The sequence below is a fragment of the Rhinatrema bivittatum genome, chromosome 2 (genome assembly GCF_901001135.1).
Source record: "Rhinatrema bivittatum chromosome 2, aRhiBiv1.1, whole genome shotgun sequence".
Taxonomy (NCBI): domain Eukaryota; kingdom Metazoa; phylum Chordata; class Amphibia; order Gymnophiona; family Rhinatrematidae; genus Rhinatrema; species Rhinatrema bivittatum.
The window spans coordinates 572,294,606-572,317,850 of record NC_042616.1 but is presented as its reverse complement, the minus strand read 5'-3'; the positions used below and the strand labels follow the sequence as shown (position 1 = coordinate 572,317,850).

Sequence of the window (23,245 nt, the reverse complement as noted above, 5' to 3'; positions counted from 1 at the left end):
TCTGGAAAAAAAAAATATCAAGATACATCACTGCTTTAAGACGTATGCTTTGTAAGTTCTAAAAACGAAATCTTAGTTAGGAAGCAAAAACAGTACCAACTCAAGGCAGCCTGCAATATGCCCGGTATGAGGTTAAAGCCTAGGCATGGCTAGGCGCCGTGATACTGCCGCAGAAAAGGACAGAGCAGATGGGCCTCGCAGGTCTTATCTGCCAGCACGTCCTAAGTTACTTCTTATAGCGGCACCTGGGGTGCTGAGACGGGGGGAAGGAAGGAAGGGCTTTTACCCTCATCACTTTGAAAGATCACACTAGATGCAGAAATCACACAGCAAAGAAAAAATGCGTCAAGAGCGCTACTCGCTTATATTCCTTTTCTACCAGGATACAAAAGCACAGGAAGCCAAAATTGGGCACACTTAGGATTAAAGACTGAGTAGAACAAACTCGCAGACTTTAGCTTGACTTTCAAAGCAGACTATGTACATAAAAATGCACACACACACAAATGAGCTACGGGTGTACATTTATCTGCATAAACCCCCAGGCAATTTTCAAAAGCCCATTTATGCACATAAAGCCAGGTTTTAGGCATGTAAATGCTTTTGAAAATCTGGCCCTAAGTATCCACCGTATACTTGGCAGCTAATAGGCCACAGTCAATACATGCTTGGGTCCTTGAGATGCACTATTTCCTAGCCATCAATTTTAATTATTAATTCAGTCTTCACATACTGTCTCCATGCCACTAAGTGTCCTTTTGGTTGGAGTGCTGCATGTATAAAATACACAGCCCAGTCTGACATTTTCTCCCACTTTTATCTGTGGCAAATTCTTTTGTAAGCCAGGTCCCTATTTCCAGCTCATATATGGTGCACTTGTGCTGGTCTGGCCTAAAGAAAATACAACTTTTGTACCCACGGGCCATGGCTGATGTCAAACATCTTACATGTGCACATTTCTCAGTATTGCGCCACAAGGAAAGGAGACAAGTCTCATTTTTTGTGATACAAATCTGCTCCCCTCCCCTGCTGCTCAGTCTTCACAACAATCAGGGCCACATTAAGAAGGCTGGCGGCGCTGGCTGACCTGGTACAGTGTTAGGAAGGGAAACAACATGGCTAGCAGAGGGAGGGAGAGGAAGCCAAGACTAACCAGTGAGGGGAGTGGGAGGGATTGTGGGGGTGGGAGTGTCCCTGTCCACCTCCTTGCATCCCTCCCTATGCTGCCGCCTCTACTTGCCTCCTTAATTTCTGGCCTTGCCATTGGCTACTGCTCTCTCTGCCTCCCTCATGGTTACAAAGCCACTACCCTCCCCCCGAGTCTACATCCCAGACTTTTCTCTCATCACTACTCGGTCTCCTTTCCCCTTCTGCCACTACAATCATTCTTATAAAACAACGTTTTTAAAAAAGCTGCCATCATTTTTAATTCTTCTGTAGGAGTGCCGCACAAAAATTGTTGGCGCAAAATATTCTCTCAATCGATGTAATTTTCTATGGCCTCTGTGGTTTCTAACCCCAGAAGACCCTGGATTTACTACAGCCTCTGAATTTCATGGGCTACGTTACAGTTTGTTTTACATTCTCATGAGGTTCTGAAACAAAGGCTTGCTGTACCTTTGGGCACCTACTCCAGCAAACTTCAGTGTCTGGCTGAACTATATATAATTCAGCAGTAATCCTCGGGGGATGGCGTGCTCACTGGAAATTCATTTTGTTTAGAAGAGCTGGAGGCCCGAGGGGGATTATTGCTATTCTAACATAAAAAGTTAAAAATGGTGTGCATTTGGGGGAAGGGGGTATATTTTTAAAAAAACATGAACCTTTCTAGGAAATGAGTATGTGCTCTGTTCCAAATAATCAGATTTAAAATCAATGTAGCCCATAATAAATAATGAAATCAAGCTGTATTTTTTTTTTTTTTTTGGTTAAAGGAGAGCATAGCTGTCACCCAGTCTATCTGAATAGCCTAGAGAAGAGGAGGGAGACAACAGGGGATAAGACAGACATCTGTATCTTTCATTGGTATTGTTTCCGTGGGAACAAAGCTCTAACACTTCCCTTTCTTCTGAAGGGAACCTCTAGAAAGGTGTAAAATTAGTAAAAATAAGAATGGCAGATGCATGGAACAGCCTCACAGAGACAGAGAAGAAAGAGATAACATCAGAATTCAGGCAGGCATGGGATAAGCCGAGATGACCTTTAGATGTGGGGAAGCAAGGGTAAAGGCAGAGATCAAATATGATCTGTGTTGTTAAAGTAGGACAGAGGAGATGGACCTTGTGGTCTCCCACCTGCTGCCATAGTCTCTTTTGAAGCTGAATGAGAAAGCATCTTTCAAAGCTGCATTTAGTGCCAGTCAATGATCAGCTGGAGTACACAAGTATATTAGGTGTTAGCCTACCCCCAAACCTCCTCTCCAGCCACACACAGAACTAAGACTGACCCAACCAGTTTCTGCAGCAGTGTGCAGTGCTATCAACAACCTCCAAAATCTACTGCATTACTGGTTTCACAAATATTAACAACCAGTAACAATACATTACAACAATATTACCTTGTGTGCCTTGAGAATTGTTACCTTCTCTTCTCAAAACAATTCTCCAAAGAGAGAGTAATTAAAGGAACAGTTGTCTATCCAGCATTTCCTCATTCACCCTTGTTTACTCAGGTTAAGACCAGAGACGTTTTTTCAGAGAGCAGGGAATGGTATTTTCTCATCAAGTGATGTTCTCACACCCACCTTCTCCACCTCTTGCTTTTTCCCATTCAGAAGTTGTAGTGTTCTTTCGTACGCAGAGTTGATAAGTGTCCGAACTTCTTCATCAATCAACCTTGCAGTGGCCTCGCTGTAAGGTTTCTCTAGTACCATGTCCCCTTGCCGAGGAAGGTCAAAAGACACCTGCCCCACTTTTTCATTCATCCCAAACTGAACAATCTGAAAATTATGCAAGCAAGAATACCAGTTAGAGACACACAGCAGCTTGGAGGACTAAGTTGGAGAAACTGAAATTATACTCAGGAGTTGTATAGTGCTATGCTAAGCACTGTACATCAAAAATCCTCTATTTTAAAATCCAAAGTTATTTTCTCTGGAACATTTGGACTATCCTTCAGCTGAATGACACCAGGTTAACACCTGGTTATTTCCTAACACCCTCTTAACCTGCTGTATGAGGGCATGTTTCTCCAAAAACACCACAGTGGGTTTGAAAATGCACACTTGTAAGAATAGAAAATTCCTGGCAATGCCAGGCTCAAACGTCTAAAGAACACAGAGGTCAATATTCATAGCCACTTAGCTTGTTAAGTTCAGACTTACGGGCCGATACAGTAAGGTGAGGTAGAAAGGGGTGCGTTAGTGCCGGGCACACCCGCGTTTGCCGCACGCACAGTTTGAAACACATACCACTCGATACTGTATTTAAATGGCATGCAAATGCAAGCCGCGTCCAGGAAGCGCAATCAATTTTACTGTATAGGCGCTATACAGCGCCTATACAGTATTCTGGGTGCGCTGGTACCTGTCATTTCAAATGACATTTGAAATGACAGGTACCAGGAAGTGGATACAGGAGAAGGGCTGACTGACCCCCTATCTCCCCCCAAACTTTCCGCCAGCCCCCGCTCACCTGCCCTGGCTGTGTCCATCTCCCGCGCTGATAGCTCCGGAGCAGCACCAGTACTCTCTCCCTCCTCCCGGGGACAGCCGGCGGCGAAAGCGGCTTCAGCAGCCCGGGGCGGATCGTGCGCTCCCCATGGCTCCCCTATTCTCTAAAACGTAATGAGTGCACGCCGTGACCTGAGCGCCCGGCTGGACGTCTGAGGTCACGGCGTGCACTCATTACGTTTTAGAGAATAGGGAGCCATGGGGAGCGCCCGATCCGCCCCGGGCTGCTGAAGCCGCTTTCGCCGCCGGCTGTCCCTGGGAGGAGGGAGAGAGTACTGGGGCTGCTCCGGAGCTGTCAGCGCGGGAGATGAACGCGGCCAGGGCAGGTGAGCGGGGGCTGGCGGAAAGTTTGCCCGATTCACTTCGGTCTTGTCCCGGGGAGTTAGGGGGTCAGGCAGTGAAGCGGGGCTGGCTGGGGCTGCTCCGTGGCCCTTGAAATTTCGTCTCGGCTTGCCTGACACTCCACACTAACACAGGGGTAGGGGTAGGTGGTAAATTAGCAGGTTAAACGCGTGGCAAAACTGGAGGTTTAAAAAGCAATAATCGGGGCGCGCGTTACTGTATGGGAGGGAATAGTAAATCCCATCATTTACATCTCATATACATGTCGCGGGCGGAAAGGGTTACCTGTAGATTTAAAGAGGCGGTAAGGATGGGTTAAAAGGGATAGTGAATCGCATGTAGGACTAACGCGGCCAAATTGTGAGTAGAAAGCAGGTTAGAAGCAGGGTAACCGCGGCTGCACTTTACTGTATCGGCCTGTTAATCAGCCATGTGGCAGTGTTTCAATATTTGGGCAGCTGGCTAAGTGACGGGGATGAGTTACTTATTCAACTAATTTAGCCAGATAAGTTCCGATATTCAGCTTTAGCCAGCTTAATTGGAGAAGACTTGACAGATATTTGGCTGCCCTATAGTTAGCTGGATAAACTTATCTAACTAACTATAAGATAGCAGAGTAGATTCAGCCGGTTATGCACTTCTACCAGCAGATGGAGAAAAGCTGACATCATGGTATATATATATATATATATATATATATATATACCCCGAGTGACATCGGCCTGCCAATATTCTCTGCAAAAGCCAACTGTGGACAAACTAACAAAAACTTAATTATTAAACAACCACTCCAGTACTCAGCCAACAGGAACCACTGAGCTCAGACAAAGAGTGCAATAACACTAGTCTAGGGATTGGATTGACACTTACCAGTAATCCCAGGAACACGCAGCCCCGCAGGAAGATCATAACGCAACCACTCAGCGGCAGGAAGCTGGATCTGCCTGTCTATACTAAAGAAAAAGAAATTATCAGATAAGTAGTAATTTCTCCTCTCTTAGTGTTCAGACAGGTGGATCCAGAACCAGTGCGATGTACCAAAGCTACTTCCAAACAGGGTGGGAGGCTGCCCGCAGACCAGTCAAAGCAGCACATGCGAAGGCTGCGTTCTCTTGGGCCTGCACATCCAGGTGATAATGCCTGGAAAAAGTATCTAAGGAGGACGAAGTCGCATCTCAGAAAATCTCAACAGGAAACAGTAATCTCTGCCCAAGAAACTGCCTAAGCCCTAGTGGAATGAGCCCTAAACTGACTAGGAAACGGCTGCTCAGCATCCACATATGCAGCCATGACTACCTCCTTAATCCAGCAGGATTAAGGAGGTAGTCATGGCTGCATGTGTGGATGCTGAGCAGCCGTTTTCACACCAAGCCTCAAACACTTGCCAAATCTGCACATAGGCTAAAGAAGAGTAATACTCTCTTGCTTGTAGCAAGGTGGCAATCTCTGCAGGGGAATAGCCACACTTCAGCATCCAAGCCCTCTCAAGGGCCATACCGTAAGACAAAATAGAGTCAGATTTTCACAAAAAACAAGACCCTGTCACAGCAGATCCCTGTGAACTGGTAACTGGATAGGAGGGTCTTCCAGGAGTCTTTGCAGATCTGCATAACTGGGCCAATCTGGTGCCACCAGAAGTACCATCCCCATGTAACTCTCGATCCTCTGAATGATTCTGCCCAACATGGGTTGGGGGGGAAAGGCATATAAGATCTTGCCCATCAGCCACTCCTGTACGAGAACATCAATGCCCAAGGAATTTTGGTCTCTCCTGCGACTGAAGAAGCGAGAAATCTTCGCATTGTGAAATATCATCAGAAGGTCCACTATCAGCTGGAAATCCTCGTTTGACAATTCTCATTTCCCTGGGTCCAAACTGTCTTCTGAGAAAGCTGGCTCTTACACTGTCTTTTCCTGCAATGTGGGAGGTGAGATCTCCTGAAGATGTACTTCTGCCCATTCTATGAGTTGGGTTATTTCCTGCGACACTTGCTGGCTCTTGGTTCCTCCCTGGCGATTGATGTAAGTCACTGTCGTAGCATTGTCTGACATTATCCAGACCATTCGACCCTACAATCGATCCACAAATCACAAGCATATCAAACGGAAGGCCTAGGCTTCCAGGCGACTGATGCTCCAGAGAGAATCTTCTGTGCTCCAGCGCCCTTGTGCTGACAACTCCTGACAGTGGGCCCCCCAACTCTGGAGGCTTGCATCTTTCATGAGTACTAGCCAGTCCGGTGATCATTGGGAACAACCATTTCTTTAGATGGTCCAGCTGCAACCACCACTGCAACTGTATGCTGATCTTCACAGGAAGATGAAGCCAAATCAAATAGTCTTGAGACTGAGGACTCCAACAAGCCAATAGGGTCTGCTGAAGTGGATGCATATGCACCCTCATGCACAGAACCACCTCTAGGGTGGCTGCCATCAATCTGAGCACCTGTAGATAAGACCACAGTCTGTCACACTGATTCTGTCAATAATTGCACCTGTGTCATTAGCTTCTGAATGCAGCTCTCTAGCAGAAACACCCTGTCTTGATTTGTGTCGAAGCAAACACCTAGTTACTCCTTTGGGATGGCTGCAGCTTGCTCTTGGCCAAGTTCACCACCCAACCTAGTTCCTGCAATAAGGAGATTACCTTGCGTGAGACCCCAAGGCTCTCTTCCAGGTTCTTGGTGCGAATCAGCCAATCGTCCAAATATGGGTGAACCAAAATGCCATCCTCTCTTAAAGATGCTGCAATCACCACCATAACTTTGGAAAAGGTTCTGGGCGCAGTGGCCAGACCAAATGGAAGTGTTTGGAATTGATAGCGTCACCCCAACACAGTGAAACGTAGAAACAGCTGATGCTCCAGTCAAATGGAAATATGAAGATAAGCTTCTGACAAAGCAGAATTGTTTACCTGTAATAAGGTGTTCTCCTAGGACAGCAGGATGTTAGTTTTCACATGTGGGTGACATCATCAGATGAAGCCAGGCACAGAAAACTTCTGTCAAAGTTTCTAGAATTTTGACTAGGTACATTGAGCATGCCCAGCATGCCACTATCCACGTATCCACGCGGGGTCCCCTCTTCAGTCTCGTAACATAGAATTTACAAAAAAATAAAATAAACGTAGGAGAAACCCAACTCTGTGGCGTGGTGGGCAGGTTTCCTGAGGATTAACATCTTGCTATCCTAGGAGAACACCTGTTGCAGGTAAGCAACTATGCTTTCTCCTAGGACAAACAGAATGGTAGTCCTCACATGTAGGTGAATACCTAGCTGCAGGCTGCTCCCGTATGCACAAAGGACACACACACTTAACTAGGTGCCAACGGGCACAACAAACTAGTGCTGGTGGCAACAGAGGGAGTCAGCCTGAACCCAAACAAGAGGCATAAGGTCGGAAGAGTTGGGTTTAATTACTGAAAAGGTTCTGCAGGTCCGACTGACGCTGCTGCGTCGACCTTCTCTGTCCAAGCAGTAGTGTGAAGCAAAGGTGTGGAGGGAACTCCATGTCGCAGCTCTGCAAATTTTGTCTACGGGGACCGCACGCAAGTGGGACACCAAAGCTGCCATGGTCCCCCCCCCCAGCTGTAGACTTGCCTGCGTGTAGCAGAAAGAAATGCAGTCTGCAAGCTAGTTGGACAAGGGCTGCTTGGATACAGCAACTCCCAATCTATTTTTGTCGAAAGAAATTAACAGTTGCGTTGATTATCTGTGGCCTGCTGTTGATTACAGGTAAAAAGCTAAGGCCCTTTTGCAATCTAGGCTGTGCAGAGTTCTTTCACCCAGGTGCGAATGAGGCTAAGGAAAGAAAGTTGGTAAGACAATGGACTGATTAAGATGGAAGTCTGTCACCACCTTCAGCAGGAACTTAGAGTGTGTGCAAAGAACCACCTGATCATGGAAGAACTTCATGTAGGGTAGATACGACACTAGCACCTGAAGTTTGTTGACCCTGCATGCAGAGGTGACCGCTACCAAGAAAATGACTTTCCAGGTCAGTTACTTCAGGTCACAAGCGTGCAAAGGTTCAAAGAGAGCCTTCATCAGGTGGGCCAAGATCACTTTGAGGTCCCAGAAAACTGTAGGGGGCCTGAGGGCAGGTTTCAGCTGGAGTAGACCCCACATGAAACAGTCCACAACAGGCTGTATCGAAATAGGCAAACCATCCACTCCCTGGTGGCAGGCCCAATCGCACTGAGATGTACTCTCACAGAGGAGGTCTTCAAGCCTGCCTCAGAGAGATTAAGCAAGTAATTTAACAGCTTGGAGGTGGATCACGAAAACTGTTTCAACCCCTGGCTGTCACACCATACTGAAAATCTCCTTCACTTTAGGCTGTAAGTCTTCCTAGTGGAAGGCTTTCTGGACTCCAAAAGGACGAGAGCCACTCCCTCTGAGAGATTCAGGGGCTGTAAGGTCACCCTTTCAACATCCAAGCTGTGAGGGACAAGGTCTGGAGGTTGGGATGGCACAGCCTCCCCTGATCTTGCATCAGGAGGTTCAGGGATGTTCCCAGACAGATCAGTTCCCGCCGGGAAAGATCCTGTAGGAGTGGGAACCAGGTCTTCTGGGACCAATTAGGCTTGATGAGAATCATGGTCCCATGGTCCTGCTGGAGCTTCAGGATCGTCTTGGACACCAGGGGAAGCAGAGTATAGGCGTACAAGAGGCCCTTGCCCCAGTGGCGAGGAAAGGAGGCAGATGCTATCCTGCCATTCCCCCAGCTAGGGAGCAGAACTGGCCTATTTTCTTGTTGCAAGAGGAAGCACAGAGGTCCACATCCAGATTTCCTCACAGACGGAAGATCTGTTCGCTATCTCCTGTTTCAGGGACCACTCATGCAGCCGGAAGGAACGACTTAGAACGTCCGCCAGTGCATTCCCCTGTGCCGCCAGGTACCTGGCTCAGAGAATGATATTCTGGGACAGAGTCCATGACCGGATCTGGACTGCCTCTTGACAAAGCAGAAACGATCCCATTGCTTGTTGAGGTACCACATGGCTACCTAGTTGTCGGTTTGGACAAACACAACCTTGCTGGCTAGTAGATCCCAAAACACCCAAAGGGCATACCAGATTGTCTGAGGCTCCAGGAAGTTGATATGATACCTCTCCTCCTTAGCTGACCAGCAACCCTGGGTGCGAATTTCTCCCACATGGGCTCCCCAACCCAGGGGGGAGGCATCCATAGTGAGTACAACTTGAGTGGGGAAAGCCTGGAATGGGACCCCTACCTTAGGTTGGGAAGAGCCATCTACCACACCAGGGAGTCCTGAAGTGGTGGAGTGACTCGAATATGCACCTGAAGGTCCTGAGTGGCCTGGCGCCACTGAGAATGTAGAGTCCACTGCGCCCTGCGCATGTGAAGGCACGCAAAGGGAGTGACATGCATGGTCGCGGCCATGTGTCCTAGCAAGCGTAACATGCTGTGCACACAGATCTGGTGACTCTGTGAGATTGCTCCCGCCAAAGATGCCAAGCTGACTGCCCGATCCCTGGGCAAAAGCGCCCGAGCCTACTTTGTATTGAACCTAGCACCTATAAAGTTCAGGTGTGGGGACGGGACCAGCTGGGTCTTGGGGTAATTGATTAGAAACCAACGTCTCCAAGATCCAAATGGTGGCTTGCAAGGACTGCAGCGCTCCCTGCCTGGAGGTGCCCTTGACGAGCCAGTTGTCCAAGAAGGGAAAAAACCTGTACTCGTTGCCTCCTCAGATATGCAGCCACTGCCGTAAGGCACTTTGTGAAGATGCGGGGTGCCTTAGCCAGACCAAAGGGCAGCACCCTGTACTGAAAGTGGTGTTTGCCGGTAGGCGCGGGCAATCCCTATGTGAGCATAGGCATCTCGTAGATCAAGGGAGCAAAGGCAGACTCCTTGGCGCAGGAGAGAATAAGGGCACCCAGTGAGCCCATCTTGAACTTCTCCTGAGTGAGGAATTTGTTCAGTGCCCTCAAGTCCAAAATTGGACAAAGGCCTCCTGTCCTCTTTGGGATAAGGAAATTCCTGGAGTAGAAGCCGCTTCTCCGCTGACCAGGAGAAACAGGTTCGACCGCCTTGGCCATTGTGAGGACGGAGAGCTCCTTAAGTAGTATTTCCTGATCTGCTGAGGGCCCCCAAGAGGGGCTCAGGGAGAGTCCAGAGGAACCTCTTGGAAATTTAACCTGTACCCCTGGTGGATGATGGAGAGGACCCACTGATCTGACAGCCGTCCAATGTCTACCAAGGACGTGAGCTGACCTCCGATGGAAGGTCCATCGCCAGCTGAATTGGTAACTGGCTTGGACTCCCTCGCAGCCAAGCCCATAGCAGAAGGCTGCTGCGCTGCTGGCTGAGTTCTGGGGACACGCTGTTGCCTAGGACAAGACCTCAGTCTGACCCGTTGAGATTGTGCCCTACCTGCAGGAGGGTGTTACTTCTTCAGCCCGTAAAAAGGGCTTGAGGTCCCTGCTTCGAGGAGGTGCTGGCCGAGAGATTCTGCAGGGACTCATGATGATCTCTGAGTTGTGCTACTGCCTCCTTGATTTTGTTGCCGAACAGATTCTCACTGGTACAAGGCAGGTCAGCAACAAAGTCTTGCACTTTGGGTCAGAGATCGAAGGTCCGAAGCCAAGCCATACAACAAGCCCCAATGCCCGCTGTTGCTACCCTTGCTGCCGTCTCAAAGGCATCATATGCAGACCTTCATGTTTGTTGCATTCCAATCCCAATGACAGAGGTTTCTGGAATATTGGCTCATATATAATTGGTAGTGGGCAATGCGGGCCACCAACAAAGATCCCTGGAAGACCTTGCAGCCCAGGGCATCTAGGGCCTTGAGCTCACGGCCTGGCGGAACCGAGGCATGTGTGCAAGACCTCTTTGCTTTCTTAAGGGCTGACTGCACCACCACAGACTGGTGAGGGAGATGGTGCCGCTCAAAACCGTTAGATGGCTGCACAAGGTATACCACATCGGTCTTCTTGTTTACCGGAAGGACCAAGATCGGGTGCTCCTAGAGCCGGACAATCAAGTCCTTGAAAATATCATGGACTGGGACTGCAACTACTTCCCTTAGGAGAATCCACGAACTGAAGGATCTCCAGCATCTTGTGCTTGGAGTCTTCCTCAGTCAGGAGCTGGAAGGAGACAGATTCAGCCATCATTCATACAAAGCCTGCGAATATCGGGTCTTTGGAGGAGAGGGTTCAGAAAGCAGTTTCTCAGAGACCTCAGAGGAAGAGACAGAAGGCTCAACTTCCCACAGGACGGAAGGAGCATCGGCCTCGTTCCCTGGTGACACCAGTGGGGGAGCACGAGGTGCAGTCTTGGTCCAGGGGCACCAGAGCCCCAAAGGCACCATGGGTCCCGGGGGCATTGATGGACCCGGTAACTTAAGGCTTGGCAGCTACAGAACCAGTCAATGTACTACTGGAACTGGCTGCCCTTCCTCATCATAGGAATGTGCGATGGGAATGGTCTCTGCAGTCTCACCGGTGCCCTCCATGGCAGTGAGGGCTCCCAAGGTATCAGCATGGGTTGCAATGGCAGTGCACAGGGGAGCACATCCAAGCACTCCAGCAACGGCACCAGCATCGATGGTGCAGGCTCCGGTGGAGGCCCCAAGGAAGCCGGCGGCTCAGTGCCCTGCAGGGCTCATCCCACCGCCAACCACATTCTGTGCTCCAACTTCTTCTTGAATGCTGTTGATGACAGTCAGCTTGAGGAGGAGGAGGTGTAACCTGGTTCCCCTTGGAACCCTGAGGGGAACTGGTGCCCGGCACCAATATAGGTGGGGACAGTATTGGGTCCTTGGCTTCGATGGGTGTTGATGCCTCATTGGCACAGGGCCACTTTGGTGGCATTGCGGACAATGCCGGCGCCTTTCCAAGCTTGGAGCCAGGGGAAGAAGATGACCGATGACTGTGCTTTCTCGATTTCTCCGGATGCTCGGCCTGGTCTTTCCCCAGTGCAGAGGAAAATGGTGATGATCCAGAACTAGAGAGGAAGAGATAAACACGGGCCAATCCCCAGTACCTACTTCCCGCTGGGAAATCTGCAACAGAGAGGACATGATGGAGTCATTACCTCCAGAGTCCTCTTTAACATGAGGCGTTGACGCCCCCAACACCAATGACGAGGGTTCAGGCTTCCTGGTCCCAAAGAGCTTGTCCATCTTGTCCAGGCATGCTCAGCAACCCTTGAGAGACATCTGAGCACAAAACGAGCAGCTACATACATCATGTGAGGCCCTCAGACCTCGTGGGGTTCTGTGATGGACATGGTCCAGGGACACTGGGGGCAGCGGCGGAACCTGGAGGACACCATGGTTGATGACCGGCGGCTACTGGGAGACGGCACTGTTGGTAATTGACTGCAAAGAACAAGGTATTTACTGCAACGCCTCTAACTAGGGCTGGGAAAGTATCAAGGGACCCGGCATGGGAAAAGAACAAGAGATGAATTCGAAAATATAGTTTTCTGAAGAAAAAAAGCCTGAGCTCCACATCCACGAGGCAATAGGTCTGAGGAAAACAAGAGACTGAAGAGTGACCCTGCGTGGACAGTGGCATGCTTGATGTGCCTAGTCAAAGTTCTAGAAACTTTGACAGAAGTTTTCCGTGCCGGGTTCCATCTGATGTCACCCACATGTGAATACTACCATCCTGCTTGTCCTAGGAGAAATCCAGTGACATCATAAATTCCCAAGTGTACTGCCATTATCACTGAGCATAAGATTTCCATGCGAAATTGAGTCACCTGCAAATGACAGCTGACTCCCTTGAGAGTTAGGATGGGGCGACAGGAGCCTTTCTTCAGCACAATTAAGTAAATGGAATATCAGCCCATATTTTCTTGAGACCTGGGCTCTGGGACTACAGCCCGCAGGCTGAGAAGTCTTGATAATGTACATTCTCTACTGCTTGTCTCTTCTGTGGAGAGTTGCATGGAATCATGAAAACATCCCAAGGAATATTGAGAAACTCCAAAGCATAACAGTCTCTTATTACCTCCAGCACCCATTGGTCGGAAGTGATCTCGACCCACCTCCGATAAAAGAGAGGCAACACCCTATCTCCTGTTCCTGGGGGTGGATTGGTACACCTTCATTGAGCTTTGGGGGGGGGGGGGGGGCACCACTACCTGAGCCTGCACCTCTTCTGGGTATCGGGGATGAAAGAACTGAGTCCTGGCCCAAGGGAAGTCCTCTGAAAAGCTGCACCTCTAAGGACAAAAAATGTCTGAAACCCCTCGCATGACCTCTCGTGCCGAAGGAGTGCAGCATCTGCTTCTTGTCCTCTGGCAACAGAGGAATCTGGGCTTCACCCCAATTATTGACCATTTTCTCCTGCTCACTCCCAAACAAGGGTGATCATTTAAAGGGCAATTTAGTAAGACGAGACTGAAATTGTATCAGCCGACCAATTCCTGAGCCACAGTAGACATCTGGCCACTATTAGTTAAGCCACCCCTCTGGACAAAGTGCTGACCAGGTCACAGCCCGCATCTGCCAAAAAGGCAGCTGCTGGTTCCATCACTGCCCTGGAATTCACACCAGATTCATTGACTTCTTGAGAGAGAGAAGTAAGCAAGAGCGAGCCATCAGGGAGCAACACAAGGCTATCTGCAAATTCATTGCCATCACTTCAAAGGCTTGCTTAAGAATGGCCTCAAGTCTTCTATCTTGAGCATCCTTCAGTGCCGCCTCCCTTTCCACAGGAATAGTTGTGCACTTGGTGACAGCACACCTGAGAGCATCCATTTTCGGAAAATGCAACTGTTCCCTCGCAGCTGGAACCAATGTGTATAGCCCTTCCAAAGTTCACCCCCCTTTAAAATTAGCTTCCTGGGCACCCCATTCAAGACCAATCAATTCTTGAATAGGCTCCATAATAGGAAAGAAACACAAGGCTTTACACAAAGAAGTGTAAACACGAGGCTTTGGCTCAGACATGGAATAAGCTACTGGTACTCTCAGCATCTTCAACGTCTGGGAAATTAGAGCTGGGAATTCATCTCTATGACAGAAACGCAACATAGATCTATACAGCTCCAGCCCCAGAGGAATTTCCCCTTCCGCCAAGGAATAAGGATCTGTGTCATTATCCGTGCCATCCAGGTCCCTATCAGAGCTACCCGCAGCAGGCCTAGACTTACTCCAATGCATACACACAACACCAGGTGTACTGGGATCGGCAGACCGATTCTGAATCACGATTAACTGGGGCCAACAACTGCACCTGAAGAAAAAACTGCAGCCCTTGAAAAAATTTCACCCAAGAAAAGGGTAGTCTGATCCAGGCCAAAACCAGGGGGCTTTGGTACTGTGTCCACTGAACTACCTTCCCCCGCTGAGGAAGAAGTTAAGGGAGTCCCAATTCCAGGTGAAATCTCCAGCAACTCTTTTCCCATTCATGCAACAAGCTGGGAAGGACTGGGCTTAGCAAAATCAGAGGGGAAACAAGTCTCCTTGAGTCTTCAAACACTGCTGACACAAATTAGGGGGAATGCCAGACAGATGACCGAATATGGCAAGCAGCACCCAGGGCAAGCTGCTTAGGCTTCTTTGCTATTGGCACCATAATAAATCACACACTCTAAACTGACTCCGAGAAGAGCAAATACCAGGCCGAGCTCTTCGCTTGAAAAGGACTGGATGCCCAAAAGTTAGGCATCCAAAAATTAGGTCGATCAGCTGGATGCCCAATTTCTCGAGTGTCCAACTCTTAGGCACCCTGAAGTGCACCACTGCGTGTCCAACTAGGCACAGTAGACGACGCACATTTGGGTGTTTAGCCAGGTGTTCAGCGCAAACCAATGTCCTGAAGAAGAAAGACTTAAATGCCATGGAAAAGTGCACGAATGCCACCTCGGCTTATCATGTGGCAAAATTCTGAGTCTGAGAATGGGGCTTAGCCTAAAAAGACTACTCAACTCCCCAGGCTGCCCAAGTTCCCCAACTCCCCCAGAGGCAGGAACAGACATCAGACTTTTTTTTAAACCTCTTTACCTGAGCTCAGCCCGTCCCAGCTGAGAAAGGAGTCTGTCTCCAGCTGAGGGGAGAGGGCAAGTAGCTTCACTGCCGCTCTCAGCTTCCTGCACCCACTTGTCTTTCAGGTTTTGTTTTGTTTGTTTGTTTTTTTTAAATACAGCTAAGTCCACGCCAGAAAAAACAACTACTGAACCAAGGCATTCATCTGAGGGAGAATCCACCAAAATCACCTTGGGAAATCTCGACTGAAGAGGGACCATAAGGTATCACCACAGGACAGCGGGGCAATAAACTTCCATCCTTCTTTCTCCTATTAAAACTACAACACAATTCCCAGTAGGGAGATGCACATCCTCCATCTGCTGGAGACAGAGAATACTGGCAGGCTGATGTCAGTGCTGGAGTATATATATCGTGATGTCAGTTTTGCTCCATCTCCATCTGCTGGTACAGGGGCATAACCAACTGGTTCTGGGTCCACCTGTCTGAACGCTAAGAAATGGCTTTCTAACTGTTCATATCAATTATCTAAATCCTTTAATCTATTAAAAAAAAAAAGAAAAAAAAAGAGAATGGTAAAATAACAAACCCCTATTGTCAAAAGCATGTGTCTTTCTATGAGCAAGGAAATGTTTTAAGTTTGTCCTCTGGTCTAACAAACCCGTAAAGTAAGGAAATTCAAAATAAGGCTTTTCCAGCATTGTCTGTACTATGTCAGCACCTGTCTCTTGTAAGGGCACTATGAAGCCACTGCTCTGCCCACCATTGGAGAAACGCCTACAAGGTAATAGGGTGAGACTGATTAGATTTATGCTACAATGATGCAGAGGCCCAGGACTTGCTTAGATGAGGAACAAAAGGAAACTAGCTACTTGCAGACTTTTCGGTTTGGGGAAACAAGTATGGGGTAACTTGCTAATATGGTGGTTACTACACTTAACCAATAAGTCTCGATACTGTTGATGCAACTCAAATATTGCTTTCTGCTTCAACAGTAAGGCATGATGGGGAACTGGATTCAAACAGCAAGCAACAGGGCCCTGACTTTTACGGTGTGCGAAACTGATAAGCATGGGGTAACCTACAAGGCGCAGCAGATATTACCATAAGCTTACTCAGCAGACTGGATGGACCATTTGGTCCTTTTCTGTCATCATTTCTATGTTTCTATGTCACTGTGATCTTTACCAGCCCATGCTATTTACTTTGTAAGCAATGCTGGATCAGCACTATTTCCAATCCAAAACCTCATTCTTCTAATCCTTATAGGAATTTAATGTTTTGGGAGTGTTTTGTTTTTTATTTTAAGGTGTTTTGGCCTGGCAGCTTCCTCCTGTTCCTTTTGGACTTCCAGCTCAATCTGAACGTACCTTAACTGGGCTATGGCAACATAAGCCTCCATCTTCATCTATTAGAGGGTCTTTCCTTATTTTTATAACATCCCACTCCTTTCTCAGCTTGCCATTGCAGTGATGGTCCTTGGCCAGGGTCAACAAGCCATGGCTCCTTCCAGAAATTGTACACACCCATATCATGTCACTATGTGTCACTATTGTGCAATGGTTGGGATGCCCACTCTTCAGGAGCTCTGTGCTGCCTTCATCTCCTCAGCCAGCTTCAGAAGCAGAAGCTGGGCTTGGGTATCAAACAAAATATCCTACACTTAATGACATTTTAAAATAGTACAAATAAGGGAAGCAGACAAACCTCTTTTCTTTATAAACCAAACAGCAGCTTTCACAATACATAAAGAGCATCAGCCTATCAAAAAGGTTGCACTGACTGAACATTCATGGTTTCTACAAAAGAATCCCCGCCCAGCTACTACACTTGGATAGTAATACAATTATTTAAGCAAGCATTTTCATAAAATACCTGGTCAGCATACTGTATTGTTACTTTGTAGACAGATTAAACATTCATGTTAAGTACAAACCTGTGCATAGGCACTCTGAGTCACTTTCTTCAAGTCGTCTTGGGCTCCGGTTGTAATCCTTCCAAAGAAGATTTGCTCTGACACTCGTCCTCCCAGTGTCATGCACATTCTATCCAGCAGCTGCTCTTTGGTGTACAAATACTGTTCTTTAGGCAAATACTGTGCATAGCCCAAGCCTTTCCCACGTGGAATAATAGAGACCTGCAGTACAGAGAAAACCCAAAACAATTGGGAGTTAGGCTGGAAGGTTCACATTTTTAAAAGTTCTTGTTTTCCTTCATGCCTTGCCTTTTCTTCCCACCTGATCAGGCCGAGTCCCTGGGAGTGAGGCTTCTATGCCATCAAGGCCTGAATCCTTGTGTACTGTTCATACAGCAGCAGAGGTCAGTTCTGCCAAGGCAGTTCTCTCCCTCCCACCCAGCTCTCAGTCACATCCATGGAGCAAGAAAGCCACCAAACCTGGTTGAACTAAATCTGTCATTCCATTTTTAAATCTATTTTATATTTTAATTGTTGCACACACACACACACACACACACACACACACACACTCAAATAAGCAGAGGTCTCTATAAAGAGAGAAAAAAACTTCAAAAGAGACAAACAAATCTAACACATATTCTGCTTTACAAAATAAAAGTCCAAAATTTAAAGTCCATTATAATAATGGGTGGAAGAACAAAGATATTTTCCAAAAGTTGTTCTGAAAAGAAAAAAAAAAGCAACTCACCAGGCAGACAATACAAAACTGAGAAATCCTCATTAAGAAAGAAGTAATCTCATAAAGCACTCAGTTTATGAGTAGCTTATTACTGAAATGATAGCTCAGAAGGCTAATTGCTGGTCAAAACTCCCATGATTATGTGCAGAGAAAAAAAAACCTGGCAGCTGGTCAGGATTAAAAAAACAAACCAAAAACCTCCGACTGTGTGTTACTTTATACTTGCAGGGGTATTGCAAAACAAACTCTGCTCTAACACAACTTCTTGATAAGAGATTTAGGAACATTCTTCTCCCAGGCTACATCAAGAAAACCCTATTACTACAATCGAAAGATCGGGTATCTTTCTTCAAAAAGATTGTTAAAGGCCAGTTCTCTGTCAATCCCAAGGTAAGAGTGACTAGCAAAGCAGTGCAATGTCACAAGATGCAAAGAAGTGGATGAATCAGCTGATTTAACAAACGTGACATCACATTTAGCATACTTGTGATTCTTCAGGAGACACTTTTTCCTTCATAAAGTCATTCCTTTTTTAAACACATTACAGGAAGATGCCACAAGACTTCTGCATTCCATTGTAATTTCAAGGAACATTGGATTATATAGATGATACAAAGCTTTTTAATAAAGACAGGTACAGTGCAGAAACAGGCCAGCTGAGGCATGCTGACGCCCGCAGTCATATTCTCAGCAAAGGGCCTTAACTTTTTTTTTTCTTTTATTGTGAGACTTCTTTCCCAATGCACACAACTCACTTTACGTTTTCCCCAATTACAGAATGTAATAAATCAAAATCCTAGTATTCTGTCAACGTGAAATACTGCTGGGTAGCACATCATCATGAGCAGGCACACCGAGCTGACAAACTGTATGCACTTGCAATTCATATGGCAGCTGAACTTAAGATGCTTGTAGTCTGAAAATACATAATCTATTGATATGGGCACTAACTATATGATCCAGTCTGAATGGAGGAAGTGTACAATGATTTGAAAATATACAAGCTTGGAGCCTGCTGAAAGTGCTCTAATGCAGCCATGTGGGAGGCAGCAGGATTGCTTGCTCGTTGTCAGTGTTCATCAAGGACGGCAGTGCAATGAGCTCAAGATGCATCATGTGACTCGTGTTGGTGTGGAAGACTCCCAATTCTTTCCAGGAAAGTTTCCATAAGTGCACCATGATTCTTTGCACAGCCGGACCGGGTGCTCCTCAGTTTATTGTATAACTGGGGTAGCTAAAAAGTGGAGATTTGGGCAGTGGTGCAGCTCATTGCACTATTATTGAAGAAGAACGACAATTACAACAGGCAATTATGGTTTTCTCTTGGGACCGGAGATGCAATGAGCCACAGAGGTGGGACTCCCTAGCTAAAGGCTGTCTCCCGCATAAGAGAGAAAAAGACAAAACATGTGGTTTGCAAACAAACAGAGCAGGAACATGTTCTCTAAGGGAAGTCTCTTGTTTTATTATATACACCCACCCTTTCCTGGAATCAAAATTCATGGATCTCAGACAGGGAAACAATCTTGAAACTAGGAGGCATGGGCCTTAGAGAGAATGTTAGGGATGTTGCCAATTCCCTCCTCCAAAATTGCGCATCTAAATAATGTAAGAGAAAGAACTCTCTCTATTTGCTGGACCCCAACTATGGAACTCTATTCCACAGGAATTAAGATTAGAAGCAGACATCAAATTATTTAAAAAGGTGATTAAAACATGGCTTTTTAAACAAGCCTTCCAAGAGCTGTTATAATGATTTCAAACTACTGATTTTAAATCAAGGTAATGCATATATTTATTTTATTATCTCTACCCTTACTATACTGCATCTCTAATTGTTTAAATTTTATGATTATTTAACCTATTATTTTAGTTTACTATTTTATTTATTTACATTATGAAACTATGTATCTATTTCCTTTCTTCTTTTGGAAATGCAAATGTTTTTAAATGAATATTTGTTAACTACTATAAACCGATTTGATATGCTCGCATGAAAAGTCTGTATATAAAAATTATTAAATAAAAAAATAAGGATCTCCTTCCACAAACATATTGCTTCTTTAGATGCGATTTGCAAAGTAGCAGATGACTAGCCACAAACATTAAATAAAATAAATAAGGCTCTCTGTCCTAGGGGTCGGGGAGTGGGCGGGATTGGCATCATTGAGCGGGCTTAGACGAGGTTCCCTGACTCGTCCCCTCCCGAGTGGGCCTGCGACCGCGAAAGGAACGGGGCCAGGACTGTGATCTAGATGACGGAGTCCGGGGCCCCTGCTGTTTGTAGCCACGGTAGCGACGCTGCGCCCGGGAGCGGGATCTGGAGGGAGTAAAGGACCTGTAGCTCCGCTTTCGGTCCTCTGGGAGCTTGTGAACCGAATTCTCCCCCAGGGACTTGATGATCTGGTCGAGATCCTCGCCGAAGAGGAACTTGCCCTTAAAAGGAAGAGACCCAAGGCTGGACTTGGAGGAGGTATCCGCCGACCAGTTGCGAAGCCATAGAAGACGGCGTGCAGAAACCACGGAGACCATGGATCTCGCCAGGACGCGGAACAGATCATACAAGGCGTCCACCCCATAGGCAATGGCAGACTCTAAACGGTCCGCGCCTGCTGCGCTTCCTCGGATGGTAATTCCTGGGAGGTCAGCAGCTGTTGAACCCAGTGGAGGCGAGCTCTCTACGCCAGGGAACTGCAGATGGCGGCGCGCATCCCCAAAGCCGAGATCTCAAATACCCGCTTGAGGTAGACTTCCAGCTTCCTATCCTGAGTATCCCGCAGTGCTGTGCCACCTGTCACTGGAATGGTCGTCCTCTTGGTCACCGCCGAATCTACCTTCGGGACCTTGATCAAGTCCAAGAAGTCTTCCAGAAGAGGATAAAGTTTTCCCATGGCGCGTCCGACCTTAAGGGATGTCTCGGGCGTATCCCACTCTCGAGCTAACAATTGTAGGAAGGTGGGATGGGTATGAAAGGCCTTGGTTAGGGGGCGCAAGCCGGCTAGGAGCGGGTCTCCCTTCCTGGTGGATGAGGTGACAACCGGGACCGGAGGTGCTGGAGGTTCGGGTGGAGGATAGAGATCCAACTCCTGAAGGATCTGTGGGATAAGGTCCTCAAGCTCTTCCTTCCGAAAGATGCGTAGGACCCCGCGGGTCATCGCACTCAAGTTGAGTCTCCGAGGTCAGATCGTCCGGGTGCGATGGGGGATCCCCCCCGGATCCGGGACAGATCTCGCCCCCCCCCCAGCGAAAGGGGAGTGAAGTGGACCCTGGGGGCCCCATGGGAGGCCCCCGCCCCCCCCCCCGAGCCCTGGGTCCCCTGCGGTATCTCCGCTAACCGGGGTGCCTTGGAAGGAGGAGGGTCTGAGCTGGGTGCCCGAGGAACCTTCAGGCGCTGCAAATAGGCATTGTGCAAATGAACTCCGGGGAAAAAGGTGGGGGACCTCGGGGGGGGGGGGGGGGGGCGATGGGAGACACATCCGGGGGGGCCCTGGCCCCCTGAGGCACCCATCGGAGCAAGAATCTGTGGTTCTTCCCCATCAGAATCCTCTCCCTGCTCCTCTGATGGCTGCTGTACCTGATCGGGAGAATCCAAGATGACCACCATTCCCGCCGATAGCGGCAAAAGGGCCGGCCCCAGGCGCCCGGATCGAGCCGAGGCACGGTGAATAGTGCGGTCCAGCAGCGCAGAGGTGCCCTCCCCACCAGGGAGGCACCTTGAACAGACTCCCTCCCATGACAGCCTCAACCCCGGCTCGCCACAGGCAGTGCAGCGGGACGGCCGCGGCATGCTGACAGGCAGCCGGGGAGGGGCGGGCCGGTGAGGAGCGAAAAAGCCGTGGGAAGCGGGAAAAGAGAGCCCTGCGCTCCCCTGAGTGCCCCCAGAAGAGCAGCAGAGGGATATCCCTCTCTGCTGCGGCGGCCCCGGGGAATGAGAAGTCGCGGGGCCGCGGGGCAAACTGCGGCAGAGGGGGGGGGGGGGGGGGGAGAAAGAGGCTGGCACCACCAGCTTCACCCAGCGAGAAGCAGCTGCAGCTGAAAAGAAAAAAAAATCACAGAAGACAAACACTTACCCGAAGGCTGAGAGAGAGAGAGAGAGAAAAAGACTGAAATCAGCCCTGCCTGCAAGCTCCGTGAGAAGCACTGCCCTCGCTCCTCCCTCTTCTTTTTTTTCTTTTTTCAAACAAAACTTTCTGACAACTAACAAAGACTTTTACAACACCTTGAGCCAGCCTGAGTATAAAAGCCTAATAAAAGAAAATAAAATTCCTTCATGGAGGGGAAGCACCGTGTTCCCCTACTCTCATCTGCTGGAGTCAGAGATATACTGGGCTCCTGCAGAGGGTGCACATGTTCTTATAGCAGCACCCTCCGAAGCCTTGTCTGACTCCATCTGCTGGACGGGGGACATAACCCACCGTCTGGACTGATCCTGGTATGTACAGGGAACATAATGATTTCAAACTACTGATTTTACATCAAGGTAATGCATGTATTTTTTATTTTATCTCTACCCTTACTATACTGCATCTCTAATTGTTTAAATTTTATGATTATTTAATCTATTATTTTAGTTTACTATTTTATTTATTTACATTATGAAACTATGTATCTATTTCCTTTCTTCTTTTGGAAATGCAAATGTTTTTAAATGAATATTTGCTAACTACTATAAACGTATTTGATATGCTCGCATGAAAAGTCGGTATATAAAAATTATTAAATAAAAAAATAAGGATCTCCTTCCACAAACATATTGCTTCTTTAGATGCGATTTGCAAAGTAGCAGATGACTAGCCACAAACATTACAATGGTCCTGAAATACCCTTCTAAAGTCAGGTCAGCCAAGGCATAATGGGGAAAAATGCAACTTGCTACCTATTCAGACATGGTATTCTTTGTCACCAAGAAATCTGGCCTTTTGGGATAAAACCCTCCAAAGTTAGGTGGACTTTCTATGCACTTTAATCCATGCCACATACACAGCAACAACTCTTACAATCTGGTGTAAGCTTTTTCCTTCTGGGCATGGGAAGAATACCGAAGGATGATTGATTAAAGTGAAAATCCAACACCACTTTAGGTAGGAGCTTGGGATGGATATGGCCACCACCATGTTCTGGTGTAATTTAGTGTTAAGTGGACACATCACTAAGACTCAGAGCTCATTCACTCTGTGGGCCAAAGTGATCACCACCAAAAGTGCAACCTTCTAGGTCAGGAGCTAATAAAGTTCATACGTTCGAAGGGAACACTCATCAGCTGAATTAAAACTACCCAATGTCATATGACACTGCAGGTCTGCATACTGACTATTTTCTGACACAGTTGTGACATCTTATTGAAAGTACTGCGGCCTTGAGCATGGAGTTCCTCTAGGTGAGCTCTGACTATGCAAGAGTCAATTTTTTTTTTTTAAATTGAAAATCATTTATTGTTTGTATGTTTGAACTGTTTATTAAACAACATAAAATAGTAAAAATACACCTTCAGAGTACAGGGTTTCTGATATATTGCAAAGGTAGCTGTAGGTATTATAAACAGATCACGCTGTCAAATATACACCTTCCTCCCCATTATTCTCCCCACCCTACTGAACCACATAG

General features: G+C 47.5%; 1 protein-coding gene across 3 annotated transcripts in view; it reads right to left on the bottom strand.

The window, feature by feature from the left end:
• Nucleotides 1–23,245, bottom strand: part of AFG3L2 (AFG3 like matrix AAA peptidase subunit 2) — a 145,365-nt gene that overhangs the window by 5,684 nt on the left and 116,436 nt on the right. For all 3 annotated transcript variants that reach the window (XM_029590959.1, XM_029590958.1, XM_029590960.1), the window contains exons 15-16: nt 16,921–17,121; nt 2,744–2,938 (exon numbers count right to left, since the gene is read on the bottom strand). In XM_029590959.1, coding sequence (XP_029446819.1) covers nt 2,744–2,938; nt 16,921–17,121 — 396 coding nt within the window. The remainder of the gene's footprint in view (nt 1–2,743; nt 2,939–16,920; nt 17,122–23,245) is intronic.